The following is a 14,903-nucleotide window of genomic DNA, read 5'->3' on the forward strand; positions in this document are numbered from 1 at the left end:
CCATTATCACAAAACTCACCCCGACAGGTCGAGCAGCATCTTATATCAACTTTTTATTATTATTATTATTATTATTACTGGCTGACTGTTATTCACTTGAAATGTTGATTTGATTTGAGTTTAAGTTATATTATAAACTTTCTTGAAGATTATCTTAAAGCTAAAACTATTTAAAATTATAATTAAATTATAAATTAAATTATCTTAACAATTGTTATATAGATTAATATATTTTTTATTACTATGCGATCCAGATTATTGTCAATGGACCGGTTTGTTAAGTATTTAGGATTCCCTGGGAGACTTCAATCATGAAATGTAGTCTTGATCAGCTTAATATGTGTGCCAAGTATGTATACATTTCCACTTTTTATTCCTTAAAATACAGTATCAACATAGTAAAGTCTCACTCCATTTTATAGGGCCCTTCGATTCACCTCAGTGAAAGTATTTACATAGATGAGACATGTATGTTTTGCTTGTCTAGATGGAAACTTTCTGTAGTGTGACTATTTTACCCTGGTTCCAATAGGAAAAATCGAAAATTAAAGCACATTCAGCATATGAAAGATGGCTTTTTGAGTCAGATGTGAGTAGCTGTCACAATACTAAAAGCATTGATCCATCTTGGTCTCTCTCTGCAGTATTGTGTTAGTGGGCACCATGTTCTTCTAAACACTGCAGCAACAAGGTCACATGTTCCTTCCCTCAGAAAGTGACTAAAACCCAATACATGCATAGTAGTATGCGCGTGTAACTGAATAAATGATTGGCCCAGTATCACTCCAGTTTTTCCCCATTACTTTTTTCTATTATTATAAACCTTCTGTTAGCATAATATGTAAAAAAAAAATACAATAAAAAAATACAATAATCTTCTTGTAACCATACCAGACATAAGCAACTCCAGGAGAAATGGAACACCATTCCCATCTAGTGGTCAGAGGCGGTACTTCAGTGGTCCTGTCCTCAAACGGTGAAAAAGATGACTAGCTTTACCAATTCTTAAACTAATCAAATTATGAAAACATAAATTATTCATATCATAGTTCATAAAGTTTTTTATGGTAGCATTCTGACAAAACTGCAAAAAGGCATGTCCACAAAAAAACAAATGAGCAAATATTGAAAGTAAACACAAAATAAAGGCATTTTGTCATTTATTTTATGAAAAAAAAATGTTTTACCCCGGTGTACAAGACATTCCAATTACATCAAATGTTAGCTTCTACTACTGCCTCCAACTCAACATCTCAAACCTCTGGCCCGTATCGCAATAAACAAGCCTAAATCTACTCACACTGTATTCTTGAATTTGTTGACTGACATTTACATAAGTATAACTATAAACAGCTCAAAAAATATGTATAAGAAAAATACAATAAATCAGCATGCATGTCAAAGATAAAAAGCAAACTTTTTGTTTTAAATATAAAAAGAACTTTCTTTTCAAAACAGGGCCTAAAATGAAATTAGTTTGTGAATATATATAATTTTTTTTTATCTATATAGTCATATATTTTTTCCTTTTCAGTCTGTATCTAAAAGAAAACATAAAAAGAAACTGGATAGGACTTTGTATCAGACACTCAGAAGTGATTCAGGGAAGTGTTGCAGTCATGCGCACCCAAACAACAACGAAACCATGAATACCATTACTACAATTTAAAAATAATTGATTTGACTACATCTATTAGTGTTTTAATTTGTCTGAAAGAAATATGTCCTTCATGAATTTTGGCTTTGTCAAAATTATTACAAAATTAAATGATTTTGCAACGGGTTAAAAAGACTTAACAGCTGCCCATAAACCAAATGTGTCAGAAAATTAAACAAACACCAGATCCCTTTACAATACTTTCAACTGTAAAAAAAAAAAAAAAAAATCAGACAGGACATTACAATATCTTACAAACACATCCAAAAAAAATCTAACGCATTGTTGGATAGAAAAGCTATCCACATGAGGAATAGCTAGAAAACTTCTATGGGAAAACGACTCATTCAAAACCCAAATGATTGGAACTGTGTACTATTTATAAGATCTACTGTAGACTTACATTCATGAATCAATTTTGTAAGAGCATGAGAAGAGGAAGACTCTGTGATTTAACTATCATTGTCAAAACAGTAAGAAATGCATCGTCATTTGATTTATAACAATATGGCAGTAAAGATCAAGATACAGATAACATTTACTGCTTCCAGGTGTCAGTATCCACATGACCAACACACCCAGTCTCATTCAAAGTTATCTGATGTACAAATGCCAGTCAGAGGTGAAACTATTTGGAACTCAGTATATTTATTGCTGACCAAGACGTTTAATAAAACAGGAAGTCCGCAAGTCCAGCTGACTGAATTACATGTTCACGTCATTGCAAAGCATCTGAAGAAAACCATCAAATCTACTTGATTCCCATGAAAATATTTTCCTCTACCATACATATATTAGCTGGAGAGTATGAGATTGTTGTATAATTGTTCTACAGCTATAATAATGGCCAAATTCACTTTAAAGAGCTAGTTATGCTAATTAAAGCAATTTGTTCCCCATACCATTTAAAAGATTTGTGACTATTGGGAAAGGCATGATTTTCAGACACTTTTTAGTTTATGAGAGGACATTAAAATAAGGAACAAATAATAACAAAAATAAATCAATAATGGCACAGCGCCCAATGGGGAAATATCAGGCCACAGCAAAAAAAACAAAAACAAAAAACACCAATAAATACAACAGACTGGTGCAAAAGTGAACTCAGGAGAGAAGAATGTGAGCTTTCTGTTTTCCGCACTCTCTGGTGAGATGGGATGGCTTAAGTTTGCAATGGCAACATACAACATTACCAGGACGCCAAACAAGAGAACTGGAACTGATAAGTATGCTTCAAGACTTCCTCTCGTTGAAGATTGACATTTGGACATCCCTTTCAGAGTCAGTGGAAATAAAAAGCAATTTATTAGTTTGCTTTTTTATCTGTAATTTTCTTCATGACATTTCCAAAAGAAAAAAATGTTCTGACATGATGCATTTTTATTGTCTCTTTTCTTATAAAAAGTCTCAGAGGAGAAATAACCTTGACTGCATACAATGTTTGTTTTTTAAAAATAAAAAAGTAAATAAAAAGTGTTCAGTCGGAGTCACTGCTGTCTGAAGTGGAGCCACTGGAGCTGCTGCTGCCCGAGTCTGAGGAACTGCTGCTGCCGCTGAGCCGAGAGGGGCCTGAGCCTCCTTTCTCTGAGACCAAAGAGACAAACACAAAGGTTACTTAAACCAACAAACTTCATATTTGCATAAAAAAATAAAAAACTTTGTGAAATGAATAACAAATATCAAGTTGTCCTTAGTGATTGATTAGGGTAACACTTTACAATAAGGTTAATTAGTTAACTACCTTAGTTACCATGAACTAAGAATAAACAATACTTCTACAGCATTTATTAATCTTAGTTAATATTAATTTCAACATTTACAAATACATTATTAAAATCAAAGATTGTATGTGTTAACATTAGTTAACCCACTGTGAACCAACATGAACAAACAATGAACAGCTGTATTTTTATTAACTAACATTAACAAAGATTAGTAAATACTGTAACAAATGTTTTGCTCATTGTTAGTTCATGTTAGTTGATATATTAATGTTAACTAATGAACCTTATGGTAAAGTGTGACCATGATTAGCAATGTATTTAATGATGATTTAAAAAAAAACACCATTAGTTTTATATAATCACCATTTTTTGATAACGACCCATATAGCGTGTTGTGAACGGCACATTCCAGGGCCCAGTTTTATGGCAGGGCCCCTCTCTAATTGCAACAGTGGAGAAAGGTTTGCTAAATTTCGACTGGATCTTGGTTGACTGGCACAAACAAAATGTCCAATACCATCAGATAAGGATGCTAGGACAATTGACAGACACCTCAAGCGCAGGACTTCTCATTGATCTCGTGATCAAAACACAGGCTTAGTTTAAAACACATTTTTTTGTTTAAAAGCAGAGGGTCTGTTCTTCCTTTTGATATATTGCAAATGAAGATATTCATACAACAAAATATTCTGGAGGCCATGAAATATTTGTGAAAATGATGCTGGCGGGGAAAGAGTTAAGGACCTTTTGTAAACAGCAGTAGTGGCTGAAACAAAGGTAGGTCACAATGATCCATCCAAATCCATTCATAACTATGTTTGGAAACCTTAAAAAGAATGTAAACTCCAAAACATCCATTTCATATGTCTTAAGTAGAAATAAGTATCCTCAATGACAGCTATCAAGTGCAACATCCTAAACAAATTCAGTTGTTAATGTACAACTGAATGCATGCATGACAGTTTAATCTTTTTCTATCTTGTTTGGACTATTTGTTTAGAACATTGCCAAATGTATTCTGGTGGTGGTTTGGAAAGTGAGAAATGGAATGGAGAAGCTCCAACTTGCAATCTCCTCCTCAGAAAGGGATAAATGTAGTTTCAACATACACTCCTTTTTCTCAGCCTCCGGCCCATAACAGGGAAGGCAAAGATTCTGATCAAAGTTCTGAGTCACCTATCTAGAGAGACTGTAAAAGATACAACGTCCTGGGTCTCCAGCCTGCAAAAGGTGCAACAGAAACAGATTACATGCTCTGAGTCTACAGCTTGTGAGGCAGCAACAGTTACAACCACGTTCTGAGTCCCCCAGTTTGTGAGGAAAGATACATTAACAAACACTACATTCAGAGTCTTCGTCCAGCGAGACAGAAACAACTATAGCACATCCCGAGTCTCCATGTCAGAGAGACAAAAGCGAATTGACCAAGTTCTGAGTGTCTGTCCCAGAGAGGCAAAGACATCCAGACACATTTGCAACAACGTTATGCTCAGGAGAGCAAACCCTCACTTCAAAGTCCCTTCGTCTGCATGTTCCAGGTTGTTAAGGACCTTCTGCACCTACTTCAGGGCCTCATCTGCGTGTTCCAGATTTTAGGACCCCTTTCGGTGCTCCAGGAGATCAGCATCCCACAGAGCTTCATGTTTAAGGTTGTTGAAATGGATTCTGGCTCCTTTTCCCACTGAACTGTCACCCAGCACAACTGGCGGAAGACGTCACCGCCATCGGACTGCTCATTCAACCACGTGGAATGTAAATATCACTTAACCAAACCTCTGTCCAGAAACCTTGGCATTGTTGTATATTATCAGTATATTTCTAATTTACATTAGAGGTTCATTTGTTTGTTCATTTACATTCATTTGTTTGATGTATAATATTATAAGGATCTTCACCTTATTAATTAGTTTAGAGGAACAACAATTTATCTTTGCATAAGATAATGTAACTGCCATAGCCACACCAAACTTAATCACTTGTATTTTATGCATCTTATGCACTTTATTCCTTTATCATTCATGGTATTCATTTAGTAGCTGTGCTGACTTGCTCTTGTTTATCTTTTTGTTAAAAAAATTATTACACTGCCTTGTGTTGAGAATGCAGAAGAGGCTCTACAGTTTAACAATACCTCGCAAATCCTTCAGATTGGTCAGATAAAAAAAAATTATGTAAATGAGAGGTAGTTCATTTAACAACAATCTTTGGTAATTATTTTTCTGAAAAGGTGAAATTCCTTAGCTGGTGCCCCAAAGAAAAGCGAGTAAAAGATCACCTGACACTCTCACCTTACGTGACATGACCAACTCACAATATTTAGTGCCCATAGAGACCAAATCCTTACATTTATGGTGCCCATTTAGCATTAATCACAACAACAAGCGACAGCAGTGCCATCTGGCATTTAACTATGCGTGTTGGCCAAGAGTGTGCACTTACGTGGAGGTTTCCTCTGTTTCTTCTGTAAACAGGACTTGACATATCGCTCCAGCTCACGTAAAGTGGAAGGTTTGAGCGTCTCAAAATCTATTTCGATTTCGTCAGGGTTGGAATCCCGCAGCGAAGGCTCTCTGGACTGAATGATGTGGACCACCCTACCCAACTTCTCTCCAGGAAGCCGGTTGATGTCGAGGCTCAGTTGCCGTTTCTCGTCGTACGTCATGGGGAGTGACATCTCCTCGTCAGACTCGTAGCCTGGCCCTCTGCCACCCTTCTTTGGTTGCCTGTAAAGGTTACAATCATAGAGCAGAAACACTTTATAGCTTAATTGATTGTTTCAAACTCAAGCCACAATACAAAACCAGAACAGCTCAAAAAGAAGCAAACCTGTTGCCTGGAACAGTGCTGTTAGCCTTTCTGGCAGGGCCCTTTTTCTGCTGGGCTGGTTTCGGTGGCTGTACTGGCTTGCCTTTCTCCTCTGGCTTGGATTTGTTGAGCTTGATCTCTTTCTTTTTCTTATCCTTTTCTTTCTTCTCTTTCTTTTTCTTTGGTTTACTTACGGGGGCCTGAGAAAGAGCGGCTAGCTGTTCGTGGACAGCTTTCAGCTGGGGAGAGCCAAGAAGGGGGTGTTAGTGATTTGCTCAAAGTCAGGAAAAGCATCACTTATTGTACAAGACATTTACATTTGTTCATGAATTATGGAACAAAACAAATGCAAAACAACTGTCATTACTGAAATAAATAAATAAACACCTTACCCTACCCAAATTCTTTTTAACAACACTGGACAACCAAAAATCATTCATGTCTGTTTTTTTCTGTGATTCCAAGTACAGGGTGTATTTCAGAAAAACAGAATGAAAGGAAATAGTACCTAAGTTTTCAGAAGCAATTCTGCCCTTTACTACAAGAGGTGAAACAGTTCCATAAAAAGTACATAATTAAAAAATATAATGGCATGCTTGTGTCTAGCAATGCTTTTGCTGCTTACTAGAGCCTCACAATGGCCAGATACACTATATATCCTGACAACATTTCACGAAATGTCTGTAAATTTATAATGTGGCGTCTATTGTGCCAGCTTATGGCTAATTGAAAATACCAACAATCAAATTTTACAATATGGATAATCGTTATGTGTATTACATTTCCTATTCAATGCAAGGCAACATATCTGGTATTTACACAACCCAAAACAGTGAATTGTGACAAGATGGGATTTTTACACACCTATTAACCACACAGCCATGCTAAATTTTGAAGCACAGAATGAGACCGTTGGCTCATCCTATGAAAACATTTCTTAAATCCAGGTCTCATTAAAATGCTTTTAAGGCATAAATGTGGATAAAGGGCAGTTAGAACCTCTAATTGTTTTCTGGAACTAGCAATAGTTTGTCTAAATGCAAAGCAAGCCAACATGAACAAAGACATTTCACATACACTAATCTATTCATTCCCACAAGTTTCAGCACTTCCATCCTAAACACCCACACAGCTGGGTTCCCAACACCACCCAACAAAGTCAATATTTTTCTGCTGCTTTTAACCCTCTACCGCTGATCTCACTATCCATATCATGCGCTTGACCATCTAATACAAATAATGAAAGCAACTACTACAGCTAATACACAATGTTCATAGGCAGGGACAGGGAAATAAAAAAATAAATCACCTGATTATTCTTGGTGCACCCGTTTTTTATCCCCTGTCTGCTACCAATGGGGTGCTCCAAAGAGATACACTGGTAAAAAAAAAAATGGCAAGGGAAGAAAATATGATATAGTGCTACAGTAAGACAAACAAAGCCACACAAAAAAATGCTACATCTACATTTAGGAATTTAGTGCAAAGCAATATATGCAGCTGGTTGCGGTAGAGGGCTAAAACGCAGCTCTACGTATCAGTACACAATTCAAACTGAAAGCAGAGAGAGTTATTTTAAGTGGAAGCCCCTCTAGGTCCTACAGAGCAAAAGCATTGATTGAAACAGTCATGTGGGTGTAGTGTGAAAAGGATAATCAGAAAGGTTGACATATCAAGAGGTCTGAGAGAACATCTCTGAGCCTGGAGAGATTAAGTGTACTTGGTCCTTGTTTTGAAACCCACCTGTTCCGCACCCACCTGTTCCTGCAGCTCGGCGAGCCGGGTGGCCCTCTCCTCCTCGGAGTCGGAGCTGTCAGAGGTAGAGGAGTCGCCACTGCTCTCACTGCTGACAGTACTCTTACTGACCACACCGGCCCCGCCTACACCGCCTGCCCCAGCCACTTCCACTGGCTCATCAGGCATCTTTGCGAAACGCATTTCAAAGACATCCTGAGAGAAAAAAAAGAAGAAAAAAGTCACTAAACTATTCAATAATTCTTTTGAAATAATGAAATTAAAGGTGTGTAAAAGGAGAGATTGCCAAATGGGTGGGGGGAGAGACCTCACCTGCAGCTTTCTGGCCATAGCGACCACCTCATGATCAGGTGGGTTGTACTTGTAACAATTTGAGAACATTAATCTGACATCTGCAGCAAAACTCTGTGCATCCTGGTACTCTCGACTGTCCATTTTTTTCTGCAAGCGGTGGGAAAAAAATTCTACATTAATTCAAAAACTAGCACTAAACTGCAATAATTGATCACTTGTAACAATAAAAATCAATCCATTATAACAGCTTTTTATGCAAACTCAACATACTTTCACTGTGCTTAAGTCCATGGGGTGTTTGATTATGTCATGGTAGTCATGTAGCTCAAGAGCCTCCGCGTCGACAGGCTTATAAAAGGGCCAGGCATATGCAGCATGTTTTTTGGAGAGCATTTCTTTAAGGATGACCTCGCAGTACTTGAGTTGCTCTGAAAGCCTGCCCTTTTTGCCTCCGTGCACGCCTAGTTCACCATCTTCAAAATCCTTTTTAGGTGGTTTGATGGGGCGACCAGTGCTCTCTCGCCTGGATGCCACTTTTCCCTCTTTGCCTTCTAAAGGAGGGGTGGGCGACTGACTCCTGCTCGCGGTAATGGCAGAGGTAGTAGGGGTGGTTGTGTCTGCTTTCCTCTTTACCCCCTTCTTCTAGGAAACAGAACAAACCACACACGGAGAAACACAAAGCCGGTGGTTAGGCACTACCACTGCATTTATCTTGTGATATTTTAATGGGGACCTAGTATGCCCTTTTCAAAAGATGTACAGTAAGTCTCAGGTGTCCGCCAGAATGTGTCTGAAGTTTCAGCTCAAAATACCCCACAGATATATTATATATTATTAACATTTTTGAGTGGAAGCAAAAACACGCAGTTTTCATATGTGTATCTTTAAATGCAAATGATTGCTGCTACCCGCCCCCTATCTAGAAGAGGGTGGAGCCTTTACAGCTCATGCCTAGGATACTCTGCCAAAAACTAACAAAACATCTGTTTGGTTTTGATTATCATCTCTATCATGGTCACGCTCACGTGACGTTGCAGTTCTTCATTGCAGTTCTTCATAAACTTCTGATATATGGTTTTTTGAGGCACGCGCACAGAAAAATGGATGTCCAAACAGCCCGTCCAGTGAGTATTAAACTAAGTTTTCTTTCACATCTTATTGCGCTTAAACTGTCAAATACACACAAAATTCACATAAACAGTTGGTTAAGTATGTGAACAATTCACAGGGAAAGAAACCGCATGGGTAAATTAGATATATATGTATTAAAGTGACATCAGCATAATATACAGTACCTAATGCTGTATATGCTGTTAATATGAATTAATAAAAGAAAAAAACTGAAAATCACTCACTGCTCTTGATTGAACAACTTTAGTAGCTTTAATTAGAATAGACTGGCGAGGAGATAAACATGGCAGACTGTGTACAGCTCACTGAGGCGAGGAGCTAAGCTAATGTTGCAGACTCCGTTGCCAGTGGTGGGCGGGGCCTGTTCCAATGTGACATCACATCGGAGTACATTCCTGAACTGCTCATTTTGAGACACTGTTTTACATTTATGGGGAAAATACCAAACGGAGTGGATCGATTTTTACCACAATAGGGTGGTTGTGTACACACACAGTGGACTCACAAATATGTTCAAAAACAACATAAAAGTGAATTTTGCATAATCAATCCCCTTAAAGAGGTCCTGCAACTTACTTTGACCACGGGTTGCGACGGAGGCATGGCGGGAATCATGGCGGCAGCGGTTGTGTTTTGCACAGCTGGTAAGCTAGGGGTGATCGTGGGAGCTGGAGCTGGAGCTGGAGCTGGAGATGCGACCGCTGTCTCTGAACTCGGTGAGGTGGCATCAGGGAAAACAGAAGTGGGCGAGCCAGAGGAGACGGACACATCCTGCTGACCTGCATTTGTATAATTAGAAAAATAACAATTTGTTTTTGACTTGCGTATGAACACAGAATGTTTTTCGTCATTCAGACTATTTCAATTTTACCAGGTCCAGCTGGTTTGCGCCCTTTACCCTTCGGAGCAGGAGGAAGAAGCTCAACCTCTTCCTGAGGCATCAGGGCCACTTTCTGAAGGAAGATCTTCTCTAATGCTTGTGCCATCAACACAATGTCATCTGTTGGCTGAGAAAGCAAACAAGAATGAATGAATTGGATTTGCCAAAGCAGCCTCATCCATGAACTTTTAAAACGGATTGAGCCAAGCCGTACCTTGTTATATATATAACAGTTTGTGAACATTGTGTTGAAGTCCTGCATACACTCGCTTGCACTCCAGTAGTACACGCTCTCAAGTCTTTTCTTGATGGTGCCCATGTCCATTGGGCTCTTTATGATCTTGTGATAGTCCTGGACACCAAAAAGAAGCAGAAAGTCTTTCAACATCACATTAATATAAAAATCAATAAGGATCAACTAAGTGACAAGCTCTCATGCTCAAGGGAAAACAGAGCCTAGATTTATGATTATTCAAAATGATGGATGCTAAAACAGCTATAACCACTCACCGGAAGACCAAGCTTAACAGCATCAACAGGCTGGTAGAAAGGCCATGCAAATTGGTGCCTCCACAGCGTCTTTACAACTACATTTTGCATGTACTGCAGCTGGTTAGTCTTGCGGCCAGGTTTGGTAGGGTTAGTCACTTCAGGCGGAGGAGGGTTGGCAACTGCAGGAGGCTCTGGGGTTGCTGAAGTGACCGTTGACATTTTGGCAAAGAGGGGGAAAACAGCTTAATGGGGGGGAAAGGGGTCTGAATTATTCTGCACAGGCAGACTTATTTTCAAATTGATTTCTCTTTATGCTTTTCAGTTTCTCTCTCTTTTAGCTCTTCAGTCATCTGAGAGAGACCACATCCCATTGCAGGACCCAACCTTTGACCTCTAAAAAACAAGAAACATAACACGAGTCAGAACAAACGCTTACCAATGCATTTAAAAGCTTTATGATGTTAAAAGACAAACAATACTGCAATTCTATTAAAATAGTTCACACTTTAAGGCACAATGAAACTAATGTAGCGACAGATCTCTTCCATATTGTGAACGGAATTAATATCTTAGTTAACATTTTCAGGGAAAGGAATAAAAATGTAGAGCGGGAACTTGGTTTTATCCACCAGTGATCACTTGATTGGAGGCAGAACTGAATGTGAGCTTGCAGTCAATTTTAAGAAAGGGTAAGAAAACCAAATGATTAGAGAAATCCAGCACACACCACCACAGAGATGTCTGTCACTTCACCAGAAGATTGAGTTATGACATATAAAACTAGAAATACATAGGTGATATTTTCATGTCATGCCAACTTTAGGAATCATTTCCCCTATTATAACAAGCTTCCAATTGTCCATACACAAAAACTAAGCACTGACAACTCAATTTGTAAAGAATCTCATTAGGGATGGGGCCGATCCGATCCAGTATCGGTATCGGGACCGATACCAGCGTAATTCACGTATCGGATTTTCCCGATCCAACCTGCGGAGATATCCGATATCCTTGAGTCATGTCTGCGCTTTAACGTTGTCTGCTGAAATGACTCCAAAAGTGATTCCCGCCGGCTAGTCTGCTAGCTGGCTGCAAACTGCGGAATGGATTTCCTGAACGGAGGCGCGGCTCAATGAGACACAGAGTTATGAGACACGCCACCGCTCAGGAAATCCATTCCGCAGTTTGCGGCCGCTGTGTGGAAATTCTTCACACTGGAAACACCGCAGAGCAAGACAGCAAAATGCAATGTTTGCAAAGCCGTAATTCAGAGCTCGTTGAAGCTCCCTCGCGTCGTACAACACAACGAATGCAATCAAACATTTAAAAAAGCACCACGTTACTGTGCGTTCACACCAAACGCGAATAGCGCGTCAAATTCGCGTCTGCCGCGTCTAGTTGGACGCTTGAATATTTTGAATCCATTCGCGCGCCCAGAGCGAAATTGACGCTCGTAAAAAGCAAAAGTTTGAAGCGAAATTGACGCGCGTCTGAGGCGAAATCCGCTTGTCTGTTTGCACATGGCTGATGTTGATCGAGCATTCATCGAGAGAGTTACAGCATCGGAGCGAGGATCACCCTTTAGATAGTGTGTGTGTGTGTGTGTGTGTGTGTGTGTGTGTGTGTAAGATGTTTACACTTGCACTTTTCTTATATTTCAAGACTCAAGTATTTGACATTTTGGGAATGTAATAAATATTGACATGACCTACAGTTGCATATTTGTTTTCAGAATGGGATTTTTCCTGTTAACAGGATTTACTGTTTTTCTGACTTCCTTTTCTGACCTTATACTTACCATACATGCATAAATATGTAGGCCTACATATCATACTTGCCTGTTGAGAGGAGTTTATTTCAGCATCATATAAAATAAACAATAATGATAATAATAATATTAAAGCAAACACAGCTCTGGTATCGGAATAGTATCGGTATCGGCCGATATCCAAATTCAGGTATCGGGATCGGATCGGAAGTGAAAAAATGTGGATCGGTGCATCCCTAAATCTCATACATGTGTACAAGCTGAGCTATTATAAATTGAGCGTGCTGACAGGTAATAACATGGACATTCATTCCGACCTGGAAATGCTATAATGATGGATTATGTTCTTGACATGTCAAATAACACCCCGTTTTCTAATCCTTCCCTGAAAGCATTTATTTAAGAAAATTCTGTCATGATTTAATTCTTCAGCTGTTTCAAGCCAGCATGACTTTTCTCAGGAATACAAAAGGATCAGAATGACGTCTCAGTCACCATTCACCTTTATGGTATGGAAGATGAAAAGGAAGTAAATAGTGACTGAGACTTTTTAGGAACACAGAAAGTTCACCTTGGGTATGAGAAAATTATGACAGAATGGTGAAAACTACACCTTTAAATTTATTTTCATCAGCTAATATTTATGAGTTTACATGTGTGTAACGTTAGCTGTATGAAACGACAGCAGTAGTCGCAGCATTACCGCGTAAACAATCATGCCGCCTCACTGGACTAGGTCCACTCACCGTTTCAAAATAAAATTAATTGTTCCCTTTAAAAATATGCATTAAAAAAAATAAATAAAAAAAAACTCACGTTTACTAATAACAAGAGTATCAACACCCAAAACGGCTAAAACAAACATTAGATTCATTCTCATCTAACTGCTGCACACCCAAGCCGCGACTAGGAGAAAATGTAATCAAAATGAAATATTTCCAACGCAGCCTTTATATTCCATAACTCCAGCCTCCCGCCACAAATATAGCCATCAACCAGCATATGTATAAAATAGACAGCCTCCTGGTGTATCTGCACAAGAGAGAATAGAACCGGCGCGCAGAACGAGCAGCTGATTAGCTTTAGCACAGAGTCAGTCACACATATAAAGATGGCGCGCAGCTACAGCTGGCTAACAGAGTTAGCATCCACGCTGACCGTCTCAACACCTTCCCGAGCCTCTATTATTGATTCACACCCAACCGTAATGCATATAAAGAAATTATAGCTAAATAAAGAGGCATATAACTGCTTAGCGAGTGAACGAGCTAATTTGGTCATGTTACTTCAGAGAGGCTTTGTTGTACTGTCGCTTTGTTGAAAACAACTAGCCACTTGCTAACGGCTTCTCGTGAGACTCACTGATTGAACGCGAACAATATTACAATTTTGACATGGAAGGCGAATTACAATGTTAAAATATGTTGTTTAATTAAAAATGTAGTATATTACTCACTCAGGGGCTTTAGGAAAGGGGCAAGCGTGTGGAGATCCTAGTGGCTCGTCGCTTGTTTGGAGGCTGGGCAGCAGCACAGAGATGAGGTACACGGACGGAGCGTTGTGCGCATGCGCATTGGCGCGCTATGCTCAACGCCAAGCCATTTGCTGTTTAGTAGTTATAGTGCGACTCCTTTATTCTTCTTTATTTTATTCCCACTGAGATTATATGTTGATTTTCTTATTTCTATAATCTAAGTCCTCTGCACTTTTAATAAAACGTAAATTCGTCCCCCCCTTTTTTTCAGGAAATTGAGTTCACGTAGAGGTTCTTTTGGGCCAATGTAAATACATCTAGATTTAAATTCAAATGGACAAGATATAGGCTACATAACCCGGCATTTTATTCTTATTCTAAACGAGGTAATGTAAGTATGAAGCGCTATACTCCCATGAATAATCTCCACTCATACTGGAAGCCAGAGGGCACTCTATCCAGAAAGTCCAAAATGGACTCATGAAAGTAATAATTTAGGATATTCCAGAAATCCCTTATTTGGTCAAAGCTATCCCTGTAGCTGAATAAAAAAACGGAAAAGTTTTGACTGATGAAACGTGAAGACGTTTATTAACAATAACATATGATTACTGCAATATATGGTTTATTTGTGTTTTTCAAGCCATCTCAGGGTGTTTTCATCATAATAAAGTAAATGTTAATGTAGTGCTAATTGACATTTTTACATTGTATAAAATCCATGATAACTTACTTGTTTGTAAAACATAAACGAATTTGTAAATAATTGTGTTTGTAGATCATAAAATTTTAAAATATAGGAAAAAATATTTTAGAATACAAATTATAGGTTATTGTTCAGAAGTGTATTTGATTTCTTAAAAGGCTATTTAAAAATATATATTAATATTGACCCAATTTATACTGAGAAAAAAATAATATTA

At 38.5% G+C, this 14,903-nt stretch overlaps 1 protein-coding gene across 6 annotated transcripts; it reads right to left on the reverse strand.

Moving 5' to 3' along the window:
• Positions 1–1,143: 1,143 nt before the first annotated feature.
• Positions 1,144–14,089, reverse strand: brd3a (bromodomain containing 3a). Of its 6 annotated transcripts, none has more exons than XM_082140555.1 (12): positions 13,963–14,089; positions 10,757–11,131; positions 10,461–10,598; positions 10,265–10,373; positions 9,943–10,145; positions 8,506–8,877; positions 8,254–8,382; positions 7,930–8,136; positions 7,496–7,564; positions 6,208–6,425; positions 5,821–6,104; positions 1,144–3,241 (listed from the first exon to the last, which is right to left on the reverse strand). In XM_082140555.1, exons 2-12 carry the CDS (start codon positions 10,955–10,957, stop codon positions 3,135–3,137), a joined length of 2,037 nt encoding a protein of 678 aa, XP_081996681.1. In that variant the 5' UTR covers positions 10,958–11,131; positions 13,963–14,089; the 3' UTR covers positions 1,144–3,134. The 6 variants fall into 6 exon arrangements, with proteins under 6 accessions (XP_081996681.1, XP_081996679.1, XP_081996680.1 ...); XM_082140553.1 differs by having other exon boundaries at positions 8,506–8,874; positions 10,238–10,373; XM_082140554.1 differs by having other exon boundaries at positions 7,945–8,136; positions 10,238–10,373.
• Positions 14,090–14,903: the final 814 nt, after the last annotated feature.

Source organism: Leuciscus leuciscus (assembly GCF_965113295.1).
Source record: "Leuciscus leuciscus genome assembly, chromosome: 16".
In the NCBI taxonomy this organism is placed as follows: Eukaryota; Metazoa; Chordata; class Actinopteri; order Cypriniformes; family Leuciscidae; genus Leuciscus; species Leuciscus leuciscus.